The 18,530-nt window shown below is 60.1% G+C and overlaps 2 protein-coding genes across 6 annotated transcripts in view; one reads left to right on the forward strand and one right to left on the reverse strand.

The window, feature by feature from the left end:
• ADAMTSL2 (ADAMTS like 2) overlaps positions 1-8,632 on the forward strand; it is a 34,423-nt gene extending 25,791 nt beyond the window's left edge. For all 5 annotated transcript variants that reach the window (XM_061199630.1, XM_061199636.1, XM_061199631.1 and 2 more), the window contains 7 exons: positions 1,324-1,450; positions 2,853-3,066; positions 3,220-3,375; positions 3,798-3,968; positions 4,673-4,849; positions 7,119-7,263; positions 8,012-8,632. In XM_061199630.1, the coding sequence (XP_061055613.1) occupies positions 1,324-1,450; positions 2,853-3,066; positions 3,220-3,375; positions 3,798-3,968; positions 4,673-4,849; positions 7,119-7,263; positions 8,012-8,130 (1,109 nt within the window). In that variant the 3' untranslated portion in view covers positions 8,131-8,632. The remainder of the gene's footprint in view (positions 1-1,323; positions 1,451-2,852; positions 3,067-3,219; positions 3,376-3,797; positions 3,969-4,672; positions 4,850-7,118; positions 7,264-8,011) is intronic.
• Positions 8,633-11,857: 3,225 nt separating this feature from the next.
• Positions 11,858-13,051, reverse strand: FAM163B (family with sequence similarity 163 member B). The gene is made up of 2 exons (XM_061199665.1): positions 12,959-13,051; positions 11,858-12,232 (listed from the first exon to the last, which is right to left on the reverse strand). Exons 1-2 carry the CDS (start codon positions 13,049-13,051, stop codon positions 11,858-11,860), a joined length of 468 nt encoding a protein of 155 aa, XP_061055648.1.
• Between the last annotated feature and the right edge of the window lie 5,479 nt (positions 13,052-18,530).

Here is an 18,530-nt window from a genome sequence, read left to right on the forward strand (position 1 = left end):
CAAGTCCCTAAACTTGGACCTCCCTGGGCCCCAGAGCTGGTGTCTCTGAGGCCTGGAACATTCTGAGCAGACCTGGCCAGGAAGCCAGTCTCCCCCTCAGCGACGGCTAAAGACGACACAGCCCAGCGCTGGCAGAGAGGCACCAGTGATTGCAACCTGGCTCGTCCCTTACGGAAAAAAGAAAAAATCCCCATGTGGGCTGCTTCCCAGGCTGTTTCATTCCGTCCAGGGCTGGGGCTTGGAGAGGCAGGAGCCGCCGGCTTTCAGACACGCGCCGCTGGGAAGGGAGCGCGAGGTGGCTGGGGCCCTTGGTTTATGGGGAAATCGATTTCCCTCTGGGGGAAGGGTGACCCCAGTGAGGAGGGTTCCGTCCCCTCCATCATTCAGGAAGGCTGGGTCCCTCTCTCTCTTTCTCTCACACACACACATCAGTAACAACAACCACCACAAACCCTAACCTCACCTGGGGACTTCACCAATGTTAACCTAATGTTAACACTCTCACTGAGTCATCCTGGCTCCTTGGCAGGGACCCACCCACTGTGTAGTGACTTTGGCCCATGTGCCAGCTCGGTACCGAGCACGGGGTGCAGGGTAGGAAGACCAGAGAAGCCGAAGGTGGAGCTGGGCGTCAAGGAGTTAATCATTTTAGTTGAGGGCTGGCCCTTTACATACTGTCCCCCGATGGGATTTATAATCACCATAATGATTAAAGAAAGTTTAAGAGGGAGTTTGATAAGGACTAGGGCATGCCATGGGAGGGCAGGGGGGATCTGAAGATCTAATATAACATCTGAGGAGTCTGGAAAGGGCTGGAATGGTTAGATTATCCATCCATCCATCCCACCAACCTACCCATCCATCCATCCACCCCACCAACCTACCCATCCACCCACCCACCCACCCACCCATCCACCCACCAATCCATCCATCCATCCATGGATGGGTAGTTGTTGAATGAATGAAAATGAGCGACACTTGGCTGGCTTTGCCTCTGTGCCTCTGTAAGGGCCAATCTGAGTTTATTCAAAACCCAGGGTTTGTGACACATAAACTGGGTGCCCAGCCTGGGCTGGATGGGGTGAGGGTGCAAAAAGAAGAGGTCAGGCCACGGGACATGGACGGGGAGAGAGTTCAGATCCACAAAGCCGTCCTCGCTGGGCTCCACCTGCAGACCTGTCAGCTGGTAAATGTCACTATCCCTGATTTAAACCGGGAAGCGCTGAGCGGTCGGGTGACTCGCCCATGGTCACATGGCCTGTCTGCCAGTGTCCAAGGTGCTCACAATTGGCTCACCTGGCCCTTCCCTTGTCCTGAACCCAGGGGTCATGTCGACGTATGCCATGTGCGTCCGCTATGATGGCATCGAGGTGGACGACAGCTACTGCGATGCCCTGACCCGGCCCGAGCCCGTCCAGGAGTTCTGTGCAGGGAGGGAGTGCCAGCCCAGGTACCTGCCACCCAGGCCCCGAGCAGGGTGTGTGTGGGGGGCGGGAGGCGGGGGCCTGGGGTTCTGCTTTGCCCCTGGCTGGGGGAGCGGCAGGAGTCTGCACCTTGCTCCGTCACCCAGGCAGGCCGCAGGCCTGCGAGGGGCGCTGCACTGGCCTCCTGTCGGTCCCTGCGTGATTTCCCACGTTTTGCGGTAAAATCTGTCACTACGCCTTGCACACAGTGGGTGCTCAATCAATGACTCCCACAGCAGGTTGAGAACCATTCTGAACATGACTCTTTGCCCCTGCCGCCCCCAGGTCTACTCGGTGCATCTAGAATTTTAAGAAGCCCAAAGGGATTATTCCCGAAATTCCAGGCTGATGGGTGTCCAGGCTGTGGGGGAGGCCCCATCTTCCTAGCCCCCCAGGCCTCCTGTCCTGCCTCACAGATGGTCTGAGGCTGAGCCCCAAGCATGTCCTCTTTCGGGTCATGATCATGATGGTCCCAAGATAAGCCCAAGGGTGCCCGGCCTTGGAGGCCAAGTGGATCCTTCTCTCTGACGCAGCTTCATACCCTCTTTTCTTCTGGCCTGCTGCATCCTGGGGCCTCTGCTGCATCCCGGGGCCTCTGCCGCATCCGGGGCCTCTGCCGCATCCCGGGGCCTCTGCCGCATCCCGGGGCCTCTGCCGCATCCCGGGGCCTCTGCCGCATCCGGGGCCTCTGCCGCATCCCGGGGCCTCTGCCGCATCCGGGGCTCTGCCGCATCCCGGGGCCTCTGCCGCATCCCGGGGCCTCTGCCGCATCCGGGGCCTCTGCCGCATCCCGGGGCCTCTGCCGCATCCCGGGGCCTCTGCTGCATCCGGGGCCTCTGCTGCATCCCGGGGCCTCTGCTGCATCCGGGGCCTCTGCTCCCTGTGCGTTCGCTCCTTTGTGAGAAGCTGGGTGTGCGGCCATGGGGGGGTCTGCTCTTCCCCTCAGAGAGAGCCCCCATGGTGGGGCTCGGGGCTCCAGGACACTGAGGCAGGATCCCCAGTTGGAGGAAGAAGGGCGGCAGTGGCAGGAGGGGAAGGCACTCTGGGAGGAGGGCACAGCGTCAGCAAAGGAACAAGGCCGGGACTTTGTTTCCCTGAAGTGGCTGGAGGTGGTCTGGAGGTGAGAGCCGGAGGAGGCTACAGGGGCTCCTGGGCAGGCCGGCCAAGCGCGGGCTCGGGTGCCCACTCACCACCCTACCCGGGTGTTTCGTACAGCGGGGGAGGCGGGGGTCGTCACGGCAACAGCTTCCCTATAGGGCCTGGCCAGCTTCCTGTCTGACAGCCCGTGGTGGATTTGGACCCCACGAGGGAAGGAGGAGCTGGGCCGTGGGGTCCCGGCCAGCGGGAGGAGGGTGGGGGTCGCTGAAGGCCGTGCCCGTCCCGAGGCAGGTGGGAGACTAGCAGCTGGAGCGAGTGCTCGCGCACCTGCGGCGAGGGCTACCAGTTCCGCATCGTGCGCTGCTGGAAGATGCTCTCGCCCGGCTTCGACAGCTCCGTGTACAGTGACCTGTGCGAGGCGGCCGAAGCCGTGCGGCCCGAGGAGCGCAAGACGTGCCGGAACCCGGCCTGCGGGCCGCAGTGGGAGATGTCTGAGTGGTCAGAGGTGCGCATGCGCAGAGCGAGCCGGGCCGGGCTGGGGGGTGGGGGGGGCGCTGGGAGGGGGGTCGGGGGATTGGGGCGCTGGGGGCCGGGCGCAGGGCCCTTGCGCCGCTGCTCGGGCAGCCGCGGCCCCGCCCTCACCCCGGCTTCCCCGCAGTGCACGGCCAAGTGCGGGGAACGCAGCGTGGTGACCAGGGACATCCGCTGCTCGGAGGATGAGACGCTGTGTGACCCCAACACCAGGCCTGTGGGGGAGAAGGACTGCACGGGGCCCCCTTGCGACCGCCAGTGGACAGTCTCCGACTGGGGCCCGGTGAGGGCGGGCGGGCGGGCGGGCAGGGGGGGCGGCGCTCAGAGGGTGTCCCCGCGCGATTACGAGGAATCAAAACCTTTATCCCAAAACAAGTGGTGACATCCCGATGCCCTTTTATAAGCTCCCTGTCTCTGTGTCTGTCTCTCTTGCCTCTTGCCTGGATGAGACGTTCAGATGCTCACTGGGGTCCCCTCTGTGTGCGGGGTGTACAGATGAGCTTTTCAGGTGTCTTAGGCGTGCTTTTCTCTGTGTGTTTTTCATTGAGCATGCAATCTTTCTGTAATTAGAACAGAAAATGTTATTTAAAACATGGTTACCATGGCAACTACTCCCCCTCCCCCCAGCTGTTCTTCTCTCTTGGGAATGATGTCTGGGGGACCTGGGAGGGGGCTCTGCCTCTAACCCCGGGTGTCCCCTTGCAGTGCAGTGGAAGCTGCGGGCAGGGCCGCATGATCAGACACGTGTACTGCAAGACCAGCGACGGACGGGTGGTGCCCGAGTCTCAGTGCCAGATGGAGACCAAGCCTCTGGCCATCCACCCCTGCGGGGACAAGAACTGCCCCGCCCACTGGCTGGCCCAGGACTGGGAGCGGGTGAGTGCCCCGAGCCCGAGCCGGGTGGCAGGGCCCCCTCCGTCTGGGAGAGCATTTGGCCGAGAGCCAGGCGGCCAGAATGACGACTGGTCAAACGAGGAATTAATTGGAAATTAGGACGACACAATTCACTAAACATTAATTTGAAATAGAAAAAAACAAAAAAGTAAGAAAACCGCTTAAAACTTCCCAAATCTAAATAGCAAATGTTCAACGAGGCATGCAGGGCTGGTATAGTTCCCACGACCCCATGTTCCTGAAAGATGGAAACCCAGGGTTGGGGGTCCTTCGGCTGTACTTGCTCTTGGCTCGTGGGCCCTGTACATCCCTTTGTTCTCACGACCCCTAGACCTGTCAAGGTCACCAACTTGCAATTTCAGACAAATTGTTCTCAACCACATTGCTTTCAAGTGCTTGTTTCAGGCAGATCGCTATTAGCTAAATCATCTCAAGTCAAATTGTCATTAACCATTTTGTTTCACAACAGATGGTTTTATGCTAAATTGCTTGTCATCAAATCTGTTTGGGGCCACGTGGTTATCGCCTGGAGAGTTCTCAGCCAACTTGCCATTGATCTAAGCGTTTTCACCCACTTGCTATTGACCGAGACATTATCACTGGCCTGGCTCCGGGCTCTGTGTTCTGGTCCTCCTGGCCTCTGGCCCTTGACCCCTGACCCGGCCCCGTCTGTCACCCTGCCTCAGTGCAACACCACCTGTGGCCGAGGTGTGAAAAAGAGGCTGGTACTGTGCATGGAGCTGGCCAACGGGAAGCCGCAGACGCGCAATGGCCCCGAGTGCGGCCTGGCCAAGAAGCCCCCGGAGGAGAGCACGTGCTTCGAGAGGCCCTGCTTCAAGTGGTACACCAGCCCCTGGTCTGAGGTAAGCGCCTGGCTGGCCCCCGCTGAGGCCACCTGAGGCCAGGCCTGAGTTCTGGTTCTGCCAAAGTACCTCCTCTCCCGCCCCAAGTGCCCCTCACATCCCCCCTCTCAGCCTCTGTCAGGGCTTTTCATCCCTGGAAAGATTGTCAGTGCTACCAAGTCAGCTGGTGCAAGAGCCACCTCCTCCAGGAAGTCCTCTCGGATCTCACCTCTGGGATCCCTGCCATGCTCGTCCTGGGCCTTTTTTGGGCCCAGGTCACTTCCGGCCTTGCACTGTAGCTTTTCAGTCGTGCATTTGACAGCACGTGTGCCTGACACCCAACACGGGGCAGACAGATCCCAGGTGGGTACTGGGACTGTGTGGGGCTGACTCAGGTATGGCCTTGGCCCCGGGAGCCAGAGTCAAGGCAGGAGGGACACAGGGTTAGAGAGGCAGAGGGGATGGCAGGACGTGTGCCCTGTGGGCAGAGGGAAGCCAGAAGGAATGGCCGCCGCTGCTCTGACACAGGCCTGGCCCCTCCACGGTCCTGCGAGCTCCTCGGCCTCAGGCTGGCAGGTGGCTTGGAGCCGAGATCTCTCTGCTCTCTACAGCCGGGAGCAGAACCCTCACCTCCCAGGCCCCGAGGCCCCTGTGGGTGGGCCGGTCCCAGCACTTTGCCAGACGGGCTCCTTTCCTCAGCCCAATAGCACCACAGGAGGGGGCTCCTCTTCCCATCCCCCGGGGGAAGAAACCCAAGTTCAGAGAGAGCTGACCCCCAGCTCCTGGGGCATGAGCAGACATTGGACGCTGCTCTGGGCGGGCTGAGAGATCTGCAGAGTGAAGGGAGGCCCTGAACCGGCCCATCCCAACGAGAGCAGGGCAGCGCGGGCCCTGAGGTGCGTGGGGCTGGCCTGAGGAGGGGGAGCAGCCCTGGTCCGCAGACCCTACCCCGCCCCAGTTCCCTGGCCGAGCAAAGGGGGTCCATTAACTTCTGCTTTTCCTCTTCTGGCCCCTGTCCTGTGGAGGCCTCCCGGCGGAATCCCAGGGCACCCGGGGGCTTGTTAGCATCCTTCAAGCCTTTCTTACAGCATAGGGGCGGTCATGTCTAGACTTGGGTTTTTACTGATTCATACCATCTCCCCAATGTCTCCTTAGCAGCATCACCAGTCCTGTGCCCCAAGTCCCCTCTGCACTTAGTGGTGCTGTAGCTTCCAGGAGGGAGCAAGTGGGGAGGTCCACAGTGGTCTTTGCACAGGAGCCTGGGAGCATTGGGGGAGGGGCACCCCCGTGTTGCCCCGATGATGGTGGGTGGGTGACCGGCCCGTGGGGTGACTGGCCCGTGGGAATGTGGCCCTCTGTCATTTTGTCCCTGGTTGGGGTGGTGTCTGCTTCCCATGTGGCTGCCCCTTCCCGGGATAGGGGCTTAGTAAGAATGCATCCTCCCAGCTGTCCCATCTACTCAGGTGCAGAGGTGTGTTCTCTCTGGGGCTGAGGGACAGCCAGAGGCTCCTCAGGGCACCCATCCAAGGCTGACTGTTACCTGTGCTTGGTGCCTCCAGACTGGGCCAGCCCCCAAGCTGGGAGCGGGCATCGGCCAGGCAGCCCTCCCTGTGCCTCTGCAAACAGAACCAGAGGGTGGGCCCAGGGCCAGGGCCTCCCACCCCAGACCCCACTCAGGAAACCGAGGGCTCGGGTCCCAGACGTGCCTGGGTGACGTGGGGTCACCCACATCAGGGGCAGCCAGAGGGAGCCACCGCCTGTAGGATCTTGGCAGGAGGACGGCGGGGTAACTGGGGTCAGCAGATGGCCCTGGTGTTTTGGGTAGCTCAGCGGGGTTTTCCAAGGGGAACATCTGGAGTGGGAGCCGAGGGTGAGGGTGGTGGCTTTGGAAGATCCATTTAATTGGTCCACTGCAAACACAGCTTTTTATTGGAGTGGGAAAGCAGCGCTCTCCCTGGGCCGTGGCCCCGTGTGTCCTGAGCATTCTGTAGCACAGGACCCAGGAAAGCTAGAACCGAAGGACCCACCCGGCGGGGGGGGCGGGGGAGGATAGTTGAGAGAGGAGAGGGCCACGCCCTCACCGTGCAGATGGAGAAACTGAGCAGCACCGGGGGTGGGTGAGGGGGGACACGAGCGTCAGCATCTCCTGGGTGCCAGCCAGTGCCCTTCTGTGTGTCCCGTGTCAGTTGAGACTCAGCAACCTGGTGAGAGGGGTGGGATCCCCCCACCTCTGGCCAGAACCCTCGCCCCGCCGGTGGGGGCTTTGGCCATGCCATCTCTCCCCGATCAGTGCACCAAGACCTGCGGGGTGGGAGTGCGGATGCGAGACGTGAAGTGCTACCAAGGGACCGACATTGTCCGAGGCTGCGACCCGCTGGTGAAGCCCGTTGGCAGACAGGCCTGTGACTTGCAGCCTTGCCCCACGGAGCCCCCAGGTGAGGGGGGAGAGGCTGAGGGCGGGGCAGGGGCTTTCCAGGGAGAGCAGAGGCTGAGGCTGAGCCAGGGCCTGCGGGATGAGCAGGCATCCGTCAGGGTGACCGGGAGGGTCTAGCGGCTGCAGAGACCAATGCATGTCGGGGAGTGAAGGTTCCCTCTTGGAGTGGCTGAGCCCAGGCTGGGAGGTGAGGGTGGGAAGGGCGGCAGGTGAGAGCTGACTGGAGCTTGGGGTCCCCAGGAGCCATGCCAAGACCTGCACTTTGGAAAGAGCATCCGGCTTCAGAAGATGGGAGGGCAGCTGTGGGGCAGGGGACCAGGGATCCAGGAAGACTCAGCCAGAGCACCCTCGAGCTGGGCACGCAGGAGCAGGGAGGCGAGGGGCTGAAGCAGGGTCTCTGGCTCGGACACCTGGAAGATGCATGAGGGTACTAGGCTCTGAGGGGGCACCAGGGCCAGGTGATGAGCTCTGCTTTGGACCTGCTGAGTGGAGGGGGCACCTGTGGGCCTCCTGGGGATGTTCAGGCCTCTGGGGGTGAGATTGGTGGCTCCTCCAAATCCTGGCCCCTGGGCATTACACTTGGTGGGGTCTGTGACATCCCTGGAGTGGGACGGAGGCAGGAAAGGGGTGGCAGAGAGGTAGAACTCAAGGAGAGGAGGCGGAGGGGTGGGGTGGGTGGGGGTCCTGTCGAGTCATCACCCCTGACCGCCTCCTGATGCCCTACGCCACCTGCCGTGTCCCTTCCCCAGACGACAGCTGCCAGGACCAGCCGGGCACCAACTGCGCCCTGGCCATCAAGGTGAACCTCTGCGGCCACTGGTACTACAGCAAGGCGTGCTGCCGCTCCTGCCGGCCCCCCCACTCCTAGGCCCGGCAGCCGCCCCTCAGAGACCGAGTACCATCCCTGGGGCCGCAGCAGCCCCTCCACGGACACCCTCCCTGCAGGGCGCCACGCCTGTGAAGACGTGACACTGAGCCCCTGCTCTCTCCCCGGGCAGGAGAGCCCCTCCCCGGCCCCCCACCCCCGAGCGCGCCCTCGGCCCTCCCAGGACAGAGCCGGGAGGACTGGCGTGTTTGTGGTTCCCACCCGGGGGCCTGGAAACATCCTCTAGCCCTCCAGGGCTGTGGGGGTGAGGAGAGGGGGACGGGCAGCCAGGGAGACAGGGCGCCTGGGATCCTGATGCTGTTTAGGTGACTCTTTCTGGAGGAATTTTAATCTCACGACGTAGCATCGCTCGCCTCCCTGATACGAAGCTCTTGGCACGGAGGGACCCACCGCACTTTACACCCGGGAAGAGGCATCTTTCTCATGGCACCGTGGCTGTGTTGTCGTCCGTCAGTACTCTCTGTATGTTAATAAAGTGGTCCTATTTATGGCGGCATCGTGGGGTCTCCGGGGCTCTGCCAGGCAGGGTGGGGTGGCCGTGAGGCTTCGGGAGCTGGGCTCGCCGTCCAGCTCGCCCATTCGGAAGGATCTCAGGTCTGGGACCAGGTGGGGCTGGGGGCCGGGCTGCAGCGTCTCCCTGAGGAGATGACAGGGGAGAGCGGACAGAAGGTGACAAAAAGACTGGGTGGCCTGCGGGGAGGGGTCTCAGGGGCATCAGGACTCGGGCGCTGGAGTCAGAACCGAGCCAATCTCGCACCTCCCAACTGCCGTGGGGCTTGGGGGACGGCAGAGCCCAAGGGAACTCCCTCACCCGAACCACGGGAGGAAGAGGTGAGGCAGGCAGGGTGGGAGGCGTGGTGCGGGCCCACACGGAGTGCTCGGGAAGTAGCCATCACTACTGTTTCTGGGCCTCTTAGAAGGGCTACTTAATCTGGACTTGTGGGTGCCGGGACACAGGAGGGCTTCCCAGGGGAGGTGATGTTTAGGCTGGTCCAGCCGCAGGAGTTCTTCCAGATGAAAGCTGGGGGCGGAGGGGGGAGTGTAGAAACGGAAAGCTTCCAGGGACAGGGGGGGTGTGGAGGATGCTGAAAGCACCTTGGTTTGGCTGCAGCGGAGGAGGGACGATGTGGGTGTCCACCCGCTGAGGGACAGCAGGCTGGCACAGGGCCAAGGATGCCGCAGGGAGGGTCTCCTTTGGGGACAGGGAGCAGGGAGGCGAGGGGCTACCTGACTGCTTCCCCGGGATGCAGGGCCAGCCTGCCCCCAAACTGGGACCAGAGCAGGGTCCACCACAGTGTTGAGGACGGCATCCAGGGGGCTGCAGGTGGGTGAGTGGCTCTCCAGGTTCGCTGGGGCCTGTGGGGTGAGCTCCCTCAAGATCAGCGGCTCAGTTCTGGTAGAGGTGGGTCGCCGCACTGCAGGGGTCTGGGGCTCCCTGACACACCGCACCGTTGTGCCCTGTCATTTCCCCCCACCCCCCATCTTTTCTCTCCTTATGACCTTCCTCCCCCATCCTCCTTTCCACCAGCACTTTTTGTGCGCATCCTGTATGCCAGGGTCTGTGCCCAGTGCGTGACCAGCGCTGCCTCTTTAACCCTAAGAGCCCTGTGGAGTCGGTATCATTGTCACCCACTGTGTTGATGCTAAGACCCAGGCCCAGAGAGGTCAGTCACTTGCCCCAGGTGGCTCAGCCTGTCACCCCCCACCCACCCTCCAGGAGCTCAGGGTTTAGGCCAGTGGCTTCCAATCATGGAAGACTGACACATCCACCCCGGGAAAATCAAAACCAAACGTGGCTGCGGCCGGGCGCCTTTGGGCAGTGCCTTGACCCCCGGGGCTGGACGGGAGAGGAAGGGCGACTCTGCCCGGTGCTGGGCTGGACGCGGCCCCTCCCAGGAAGTGCCGCAGAGGGGTCTGGGCTGGCCTGGAATGTCAGGCAGACCAAAGACAGCGCATGGTGTCAGGAGTTTTATTGGCTCTCGATTCTGTCAGGGAGCAGGCAGCTCCCCGCAGGTCCCCACGGTGGAGCTGGGGGAGTTCGGATGGATGGGTGCGTGTTGATGTCAAATGGATCTAGGAATCTACACAGAGGCCAGAGACCAGAAAAGGAAATAGGAAACCGAACGGAACAGCCGCAGGAAGTGCCACCTCCTGACCCTCACCACCACCCCCCCCCGCCCCCACCCACCCCGCCAAGCTAATGCATCAGAAACAAACTCATGGGGTTTGACAAAGGAAGGGGAAGCTTGGGGATGAATTCCATTAGCGAGTCCAAACTGAGGCAGGAGGAGAAAGGAAGAAGGGGGGGGGATCGATGATGCCGAAAATAGTAAGCCTTCCTAACTCTGCTCACGTCCGGAGTCGCAGCTCAGCAGCACTTTGGAGAAAGAACAAGAAGTGCGGTGCTCAGGCCACCCACAGTTCGGGGACAGCCACGTGCCCCAGAGGTTTGTCTTTCAGGAAGGTGGCTTAGCTGGGGAGCCCGGTCCGTCTTCCTGGGCAGACGGGGCTGCCCTCCCAGGGTGAGGGCTGGCGCCATGGCTGGGCCCAGAGGCAGAGAGAGCCCGGGAGAGGGCAGCGGACTCTGGGGGCCATGCTGCCGAGAGGAAACGGTGCCTCTGCGTGGACGGGGCTGCGTTCCCCGCGGGCGGTGCCCCTGGGTTTGGGGCATTTCTCTGGCTGGACGGCGGGGGAGCCCCTAGCCCTGCGGGGAGCGTGCACACGGGGCCGGAGCAGGGAAGGGGCAGCCTGAGGCCTTGCTCCCAGGTCCTCCTGAGAAACTGGGCAGGTGGCAGAGCTTGGGGTCTATGCCCCGGGGCACGAAAGCAGGAGGGCTCCGGGGGGGCTGAGGTCCAGGAGTGGGGGGCCCGTCCCAGGTCTCACGGGGAGTCAGTGGGTCATTTAGCCCCTGGTCCATGGCTCTGTCCGCCCCACCACGTCAGGGCTGAGGACCGGACTGGGTATTTTAGTGTGGACACTCCCGAAACCGGGGGAGCAGCACACGGCCTCCTCCCCACTCCATTTTCACCAAAAAGCCAGTCGGGGCTGTGCATCCCAAGGGAACTCCCCCTTCTAGGGAGATCTGCGCGGGGGGCGACCCAGCTCAATCAACCAGTGTCTCAGCCGGCCGGGCGCTTAAAGCCAGGGTGTGGGGGGGGGAGGGGTGGGGGGAGGCCCTGTTCTGGGACGGGGTACTTGATCCCCAGTCGCCAGGCAAGGCTTGCGCTGCAGGGCCCCTAGCATCGCGGCTACCACCCCTTCCTTGAACAAGCAGGTAGACTGAGGCCCAGGGAGGGCGGGATACGGCCAGGCGGTGAAGCCAGAGATGGCCGACTTGCTGGGGCTGAGACAGAGGCCACCTTCCACCGCCCCCTCCCTAATGGCAGCATTGGTATCGGCAGCCTGGCGTCTATGCTCCAGAGCCCTACCTCACTCTGCAGCCTGCCACCCGGATGCTACCGCTCACCGGTGCCCGCATCATGCCCGCCTCCCTTCCAGACCCAGGCCCCGGTGGCCACTACCCGGGGCGGCCACGCTACTTTCACTGGGTCTGATCCCCGCAGTGAGCCCCGGAGCTCCCCAACGGGCCCCCGTGATGACGCGGGTGTGAGGAAAGCTGGGCCGAGCCCGGGTCCGGGCCCAGGGCCAGGCTGGGACGCCGTGGGGACCCCACCATGGTCTCAGGGCCCGTCGGCGGCCAGGGGCGCCCTCAGACGTCGGTGCTGGTGCTGCGGCTCCGGGAGAAGGCCTCCCGCATGGCCGAGAGGCGGTTGGGGTTGAGGGCCTGCAGGGCCCCGAAGCTCCCAGGCGGCAGCGCCACGTCCTCCCGGCTGACGCTCTTGTAGGCGACGCGCTCCCCGCCGTTGCGCACGCCCTCGTCCTCCTGCAGGAAGAAGGTGGGCGGCTCGTAGTGGGAGCAGCTGCGGCAGAGGGCGCGGGCCTGCGGGGACGTCTGGCTGAAGGAGGTGGAGGCGGCCGGGTAGAGCGCCGGCCCGTCGGTCAGCACGAGGTTGCGGTGCGAGTGCACGGCGAAGTCGGGCTCCTCCTCGTCCTCCTCCGACTCCTCCTTCTTACAGCAGTAGTACTGTGGGCAGAGGGCCACTGTGACCGCCAGCTCCCCAGCCACCCTCGCCGCACGCGTGCGGCATCCAGAGGGGGCCGGGATGCACCCAGCTCAGACACCCGTGTCCCTGTCACCACCACTTACGGGAGCTCGTAATCCAGGCACCCCGGACTCCTGGGATCCCTAAGTGAGGGGTTCGCTCGTTTCAGCCCACAGCAACCGGGGGCAGGTGCAACGACCAACTCCATTTTGCAGGTGGGGAAACTGAGGCACAGGGGGTTCAGGCAGCCTGGAAGCGGCAGAGCTGGGATTCGAGCCCAGGCAGTCTGGTCCCAATCTAGTTCCAGGGCACCAAGCCGTGCTGCCTTGCCCTACGCACGTGGCTTCCTCTCCTCTCTCGGGAAGAAAGATGCGGGGGACCTAGGACAGCCCTAGAGTGTGGGTGGGGCAGGGAGTGCACAGGTGGTGGAGTAGCACAGCCCAAGGGCTCACCCCTGCTCCCCGCTTGGCAGCTGTGTGACATCGGCAAAGGCCCTTACCCTCTCTGAGCCTCAGCGGACTCACCTCGCAGGGAGCCGTCATCACTGAGCCCTCACAGGTGGAGTCCGGGGATGCTGTCTGCCTTGCACCTTCTTGGAGACCTGACTCTTCCGCCTTCCTGGGCCCTGGCTCCCTCCCTCTGCAGGGCCCCCTCCGGGCTTCCCTCCCCCACCCCACCCCCCCCCACCCCCCCAGCTCCCGGAGTACCTGGAGCCGGCAGTAGCACAGAACCGCGATGATGCAGAGCAGAATCACAGTCGCCAAGATGCCCCCGGTGATGACCACAGTACCGGCTGTCATCCGCCCCCTTCTCCATCAACAGCCTGCAACACACACCACCAGCTTCACCACATTGTCAACTCATTGCAAAAGGAAGCTGTTCTAGGTTAGGAGGCTGAGGAAGCGCTCCGAAAGGGAAAACAGAAAACCCCACTGCATGCAGGAGGCAGGGGCTGGGCCTGGGGGTCGGGCGGGACATCCCCCTCTGCCTCTGCCTCTGCCAGCAGTTTCCACCTCTGTAGGAGATGATGCGAACAGCGCACCCCCTCGCTCTCGGGGTTCCGTGAAGGTTTCTTGAGCACGTATGTGAGCGCTCAGCCTAGCACACGTCCAGCCTGGGCGACAAGCTCACGCATTTGAAAATTTACCCAAATGCAGGCAGGCTGAACGTGTGGTTCTGTAACCTGCTCTGTCACTTCACCAACTCATCCTTATTTTTCCTTATCATTAAATTTTCTTCTGTAACATAATTTCGAACCATATTCCATTTTATAACATAACCGATCCCTTTCCTTTAAAATTTCAAATGGCCAGTAAAATGCACGTGACATAAAATTTACCATCTTAACCATTTTTAAGCGTACAAGTCAGTAGTGTTAAGTATATTCACTTTGTTTGCAACCGACTTCCAGAACTTTCTCATCTTTCAAAACTGAAAACCAAACTCCTTTTTGGTGTTTAGGCTGTTGCCATTAAAAAACAAATCTTAAGCCAATGTTTCCATAAATGTTTGCGTAGCTAAACACTGAAGCCATTTGAAGTGCAGGACCGACTTCAGTGACCTGTCCAGGATAAATTCTTAGAAGTGGGATTTCTAGGCCTAAGGATGTGCCCCTCGTAAACTACTGTGGAAAATTTCAAACACACACAAAGTAGAGAGAATGGACAAGGCTGTCACCAGCGGTGCTCTTGTGAGCGCTGTCTGGCCGGGTGCTGATAAACTAGTTCTTGGAGTGAAAGCACCCTGACCTGTAGCATTTGCTGACGCTTGTGCTGTAAATATTCTCACTGTGGCCCATTTCAAGTGACCAAGCGTTAATAACCGGCTTGCCATATCCCTGGACGGTTAACAATCATCTCTCGGGCACCAGTTGTTGCTGGCCACACCCTGCCTCAATTTCCATCCCTTACCTTTTTTTTCCGCCAGGGGAACAGCATGGCACGGGCGACTGAGTTCACTAAAGGAAATCCCAGAGTGTATTAGTTTACTCATAAATACTTCAGTGCAGAATCTGACAGGTGAGGACCTTTAAAAAACCTCCAGTCATCTCCGCAATGTCTTTTTACAGTTGGTTTGTTCAAATCAGGATCCAGTTTGGCTCTTTTGACTGTAGAATAGTTCCCATCCACTCTCGCCCCTCCCCGCCCCATGCTGTTTATAGAAGAAACTGGGTCATTTATCTTACAGAATTTTCCATGTACTAGAACTGGCTGCATTTCTCCCAGCACCATTTCATATGTTCCTCTATCATGGTTTTGCCCTCTAAACTGGCTTCCTATCATTTCACTTTCAGGGCCCCATGCTGTCCTTCTTGTCGTGACGTTGAGATCTGCCAGTGGGTTCAGCCGCTGTCAGCCCAATCCTCCCACCGTAAAATTCCCCATCAGCCTTCCACCTCATCCTTTCAGCAGCCGCTGGAAATCATAGCCGACGGCTGTTATTTCATTAGGAGTTGCAAATAGCGACTTTTCAAATGCTATCATTTCTTCTGCATGTATCAGCTCTGGTTCTTCTCTGAAGAACCTTCCCCATTACCTATCCGGTAATATTGAAAGACAGTCTGCAGAGGAAAGGCGTAGACGCTCAGTTCGTAACTTTTTCAATTTTCAAAATAAGTTGGCGCCCCATGAGGTTTGTGGTTGTTTTACAGTATCATTGTGATCTCACTGACTTATATACATCCGATGTGTTTTAAGCCACTGCAGTCATTATTCTTTTTGATGTTCAAATGATCCCACTGGGACCGTGGGTTTGGAAGCACCTCCAAGTTGACTCCGGTGTCATTTTGGTGGGACCCCACTAACCCTTGATGGCATGTTGCTTTTAGGCATAAGATGTCCCAGCTTATCTCCTGGGACACCTTGGTTCTCTTGCTGGGAAGTGGTTCTAGAGAACACAGTCTGGGCACTAGGGGTGCTAGCTGCTCCTGGGTTTCCAGGCTTTTCCGGTGGCCAGAGCTCAGACAGACTTTTTTTTTTTAAGGAAGAGAAAAATGAACATGAGTTTATACTGATATTTCCATTTAAAATTAGAGACGAAAGGGTTTTTACATGCTAAAATGTGATGTCTATGTGACTTTTACAGTGCAAATTTTACTTCCTAATAACATGCACTTCATTATTTGCTTTTTCCCATCATATATAATAATTTAAAAGAAGTGTTACCAATGTTTTTACTAACAAGTCTACCGAATGGAATTTGATATTTATGTTATTCTTTTTGTTCTTGTCCCCTTAGGGATATGTAGTAAAAAGATTGTTTCAAAGTCACTTGAAATAATTCTTAGTATGGTTTTCTTTCCACCACCTTGATATTCAGGTTCATTTATTCTAGTTAGTTTTTACTTTCTTTAAAAAAAAAACTGATTTAGCTTTGCTCTTTAATTGTAGAAAACATTTGGTTCCAAAGTCAAAAGCATAAAACCAGGTGCATTCAGAGAGGTCTTGCTTCCTCCCTGCCCAGCCCCCCCCAGCCGCCGCCCACCCTACTCTGCCCAGAAGTAACCATTTCACTTAGTTCTGGGTTTATCCTTCCATTGCTTCTTTCTAAAAATATAAGCAAATATAGATTTCCTTCTCCTCCTAAGCGAAAGTGGCATTCTATCTACACCCTCCATACCTTCCCTTTTCACCCAGTAGTCTCTCCCCAGATACACCACGTTTCCCTAGGGGCGGGATTATCCCCAGGGGCCCCTAGAGCTCGCCCCGCTGCGTGGAGGGGCCCCACTCACTCAGTCAGGCCCTGCGGGCCGGGATTTGTGTTACTTCCCACGTCTTGCAATTACAGGAACGTGCAGTGAAGAGCTTTGTGGTGTGCACGTTTCTAAAGCTGTTGATAAGCCTTGCCAAAGACTTGCTGGAATTTGGGCCGATTTTTTCTCTTCCAGGAATGTGTGAGAAGAACTGACAGACGGGGTTTTCGTTGGGAGACTCAGGGGGTCTGGGTGGTCGGTGGGTCAGGAGTGAGGGAGGCTGAGCCCCGCCTGGTGAGGTTGGCTGCTCAGTGGTTCCCTGCAGGCTCGTCTGCAGGGTCAAGTGGCCTGGCAGGGAGTGGCCGGGCAGGGACGCCGGGGACGCCGGTCTGTAGGTGGAGGAGGACGTGGACGTGTGCTCACAAGCGGCGGGGGGGGGGGGGTGAGGGGGGGCGTCTTGCGTCAGAGGCACAGCTGGGATGGGAACCCAGACCCCGAGCAGACAGACAGATGGACTGAAAGGTAGATCCAGACAGGCCCAAAGCGACGAGACAACGAGACCCAGACTCACAGACAGCTCCAAATTCAGAGAGACAGAGGTGCAGACAGGCAGATCCAGACAGCTGGACCAACAGGGCCCGGTCAGGAAGACACAGTGCAGGCCACACAGACAGAGCAGGAGCCCCAGGGACCCCTGCATTTCTGGGCGCCCTGCCGGGCAGCTCCGACCTTCCTCGGCCCCCAGGGTGGCTGAGGCCAGCTGGCCCACCAGCCCTGCCAAAGGTGCAGGCCGACCGGGGCCGGATCCAGGGAGCTGGGTGTGCAGAGGAAGCAACCAGCGGGGGACGCTGGGCAGGGCCAGGCCTGCTGTCCAGATGCGTTTCACGCTCGTCACAGAGGTGAGGCAAAGCAAAGCACGCAGCTGCCAGAGGAGTGCTGCGCCCCACGCCCCCAAACCCTTCCCTCCTGGGGGCTCACAGGGACACCCCGGCCTGTCTCAGCCTGACCCTGGAGTGGCCAGAAAGCAGGCAGTGGAATGGACCCCTGACAGCTCTCCCTGGTCTTTGCAGCAGCCGCGGAAGGGCAGAGCAGGCACTGGGACCCCAAAGTTGCAGAAGAAGAGACCGAGGTTCAGAGAAGGCCAGGGTCACTCCCGGTGACCCAGCCAAAGCCCAGCCCCCCATTCAGGGCCACCGATCCATGTGTGTCATTCTGGCTAATGGGCCCATCGCAGCTGAAAGCCACGTGTGACCCACCGCCTGCCATGGGAAATCCAGGGCCTCCCAGGCCCAGAGGGCCTCAGCAGCCTCCGTACTCCCTGCTGCTGCCCCTCTGGCCACAGCTTGCTGGGGCTGGGATGGAAAGGCACCAGCCTCCCCAAGCTGGGCCAGCCCTCTTCTCTCTCCCAGGAAGTGGAACATGGACCTGGAGACTGGCCAGTCCCTGCTGGTCCCTTGACCTCGGGTAGAGACATGGGGGCTCAGGCTGCAGCCAGGGTGGCATGTGTGTGGAGCCAGAGGAGTTGGTCCAGGGGGGAAGAGAGGAAGGACACAGGTGCCCAGAGAGAGCCAGGCTGTGGTCCCAATTCACGGGGTTCCATTTCCCTCCCTGAGATCCGCAGAGTGACTCTTGCTGTGAATACATCACCTTGAGTGTGTTTCTGCTATTTGTACCCCCAAAAAGATCATCATTATGGCCCTACTTCAGGGATGAGGGAACTCACTGGGCTTGGGAAAGGTCAAGGAGGTAGTGCAGGAGTTAAACTCAGCGCTCCCCGACACCCCAGCCGGACGGACCCCTGGGAGCCAGCCTGGCTCTGCCCCCAGTTAGCTGCAAGCGTGGGGCTTCGAATACCTCCGTTTCTCTGTGCCTGTTTCCTCCTCTGTAAAACGGGAGAACACGGAGGATTCCATCACGCGGCAGGTGTGCTGTGCTCAGTTTGCTATTGTTACTGTGTCTCCATCTCTGCATCTCAGCCCTCTCTCAGGTCCCTGAGGGCGTGGCCACGGAGCCTCTCCCCGGGTCTGAGACACAGATGGCTCCTCGCTCTACCCGGCTCTGGGTGGGGGACCTCCAGCCACAGGCAGCCTGGCGGCGCGATGGGAAGGGCGCCGGCACCGGCCAGGCGCCCAGGACCGTCAGCAGTCACGGCTCCAACACTCTTGCCCCGTCCAGCTGGAGCGTCTCAGCCTCACTCTGCAGATACACGCACGCCGACGGGCAGCAACGCCCGAGCCGGGCGCCGCTCCCGGGACCAGGCCCGCGCAGCAGACGTGCACGCACACCGCTGGCAGCTTCGCTTAGGCCCCAGCCTGACATCAGTCCACGGTCAACTCCGAACAGCCCCCGAGAGTGACATGGCCTCCCTCACGCCACCCTCCAGCCACCCCTATGCCCTTACTGTGCCCCACCCCAGGGATGCTCTTCCCTCTGCCTCTCCAGGCCTTCCCCTGCCATCAGTGCTCAGAACATGCCTTCTCCTCCAAGAAGCCTTCCTGGACTTCTTTAATGCAACTCACAGAATCTTGAAGTGCCAGTGCTGGGAGGGACCATGTCCCACCCCTCTGTTTAATGGGTGGTGTAGGGGG

The sequence above is a fragment of the Eubalaena glacialis genome, chromosome 9, assembly GCF_028564815.1.
Source record: "Eubalaena glacialis isolate mEubGla1 chromosome 9, mEubGla1.1.hap2.+ XY, whole genome shotgun sequence".
NCBI lineage: Eukaryota > Metazoa > Chordata > Mammalia > Artiodactyla > Balaenidae > Eubalaena > Eubalaena glacialis.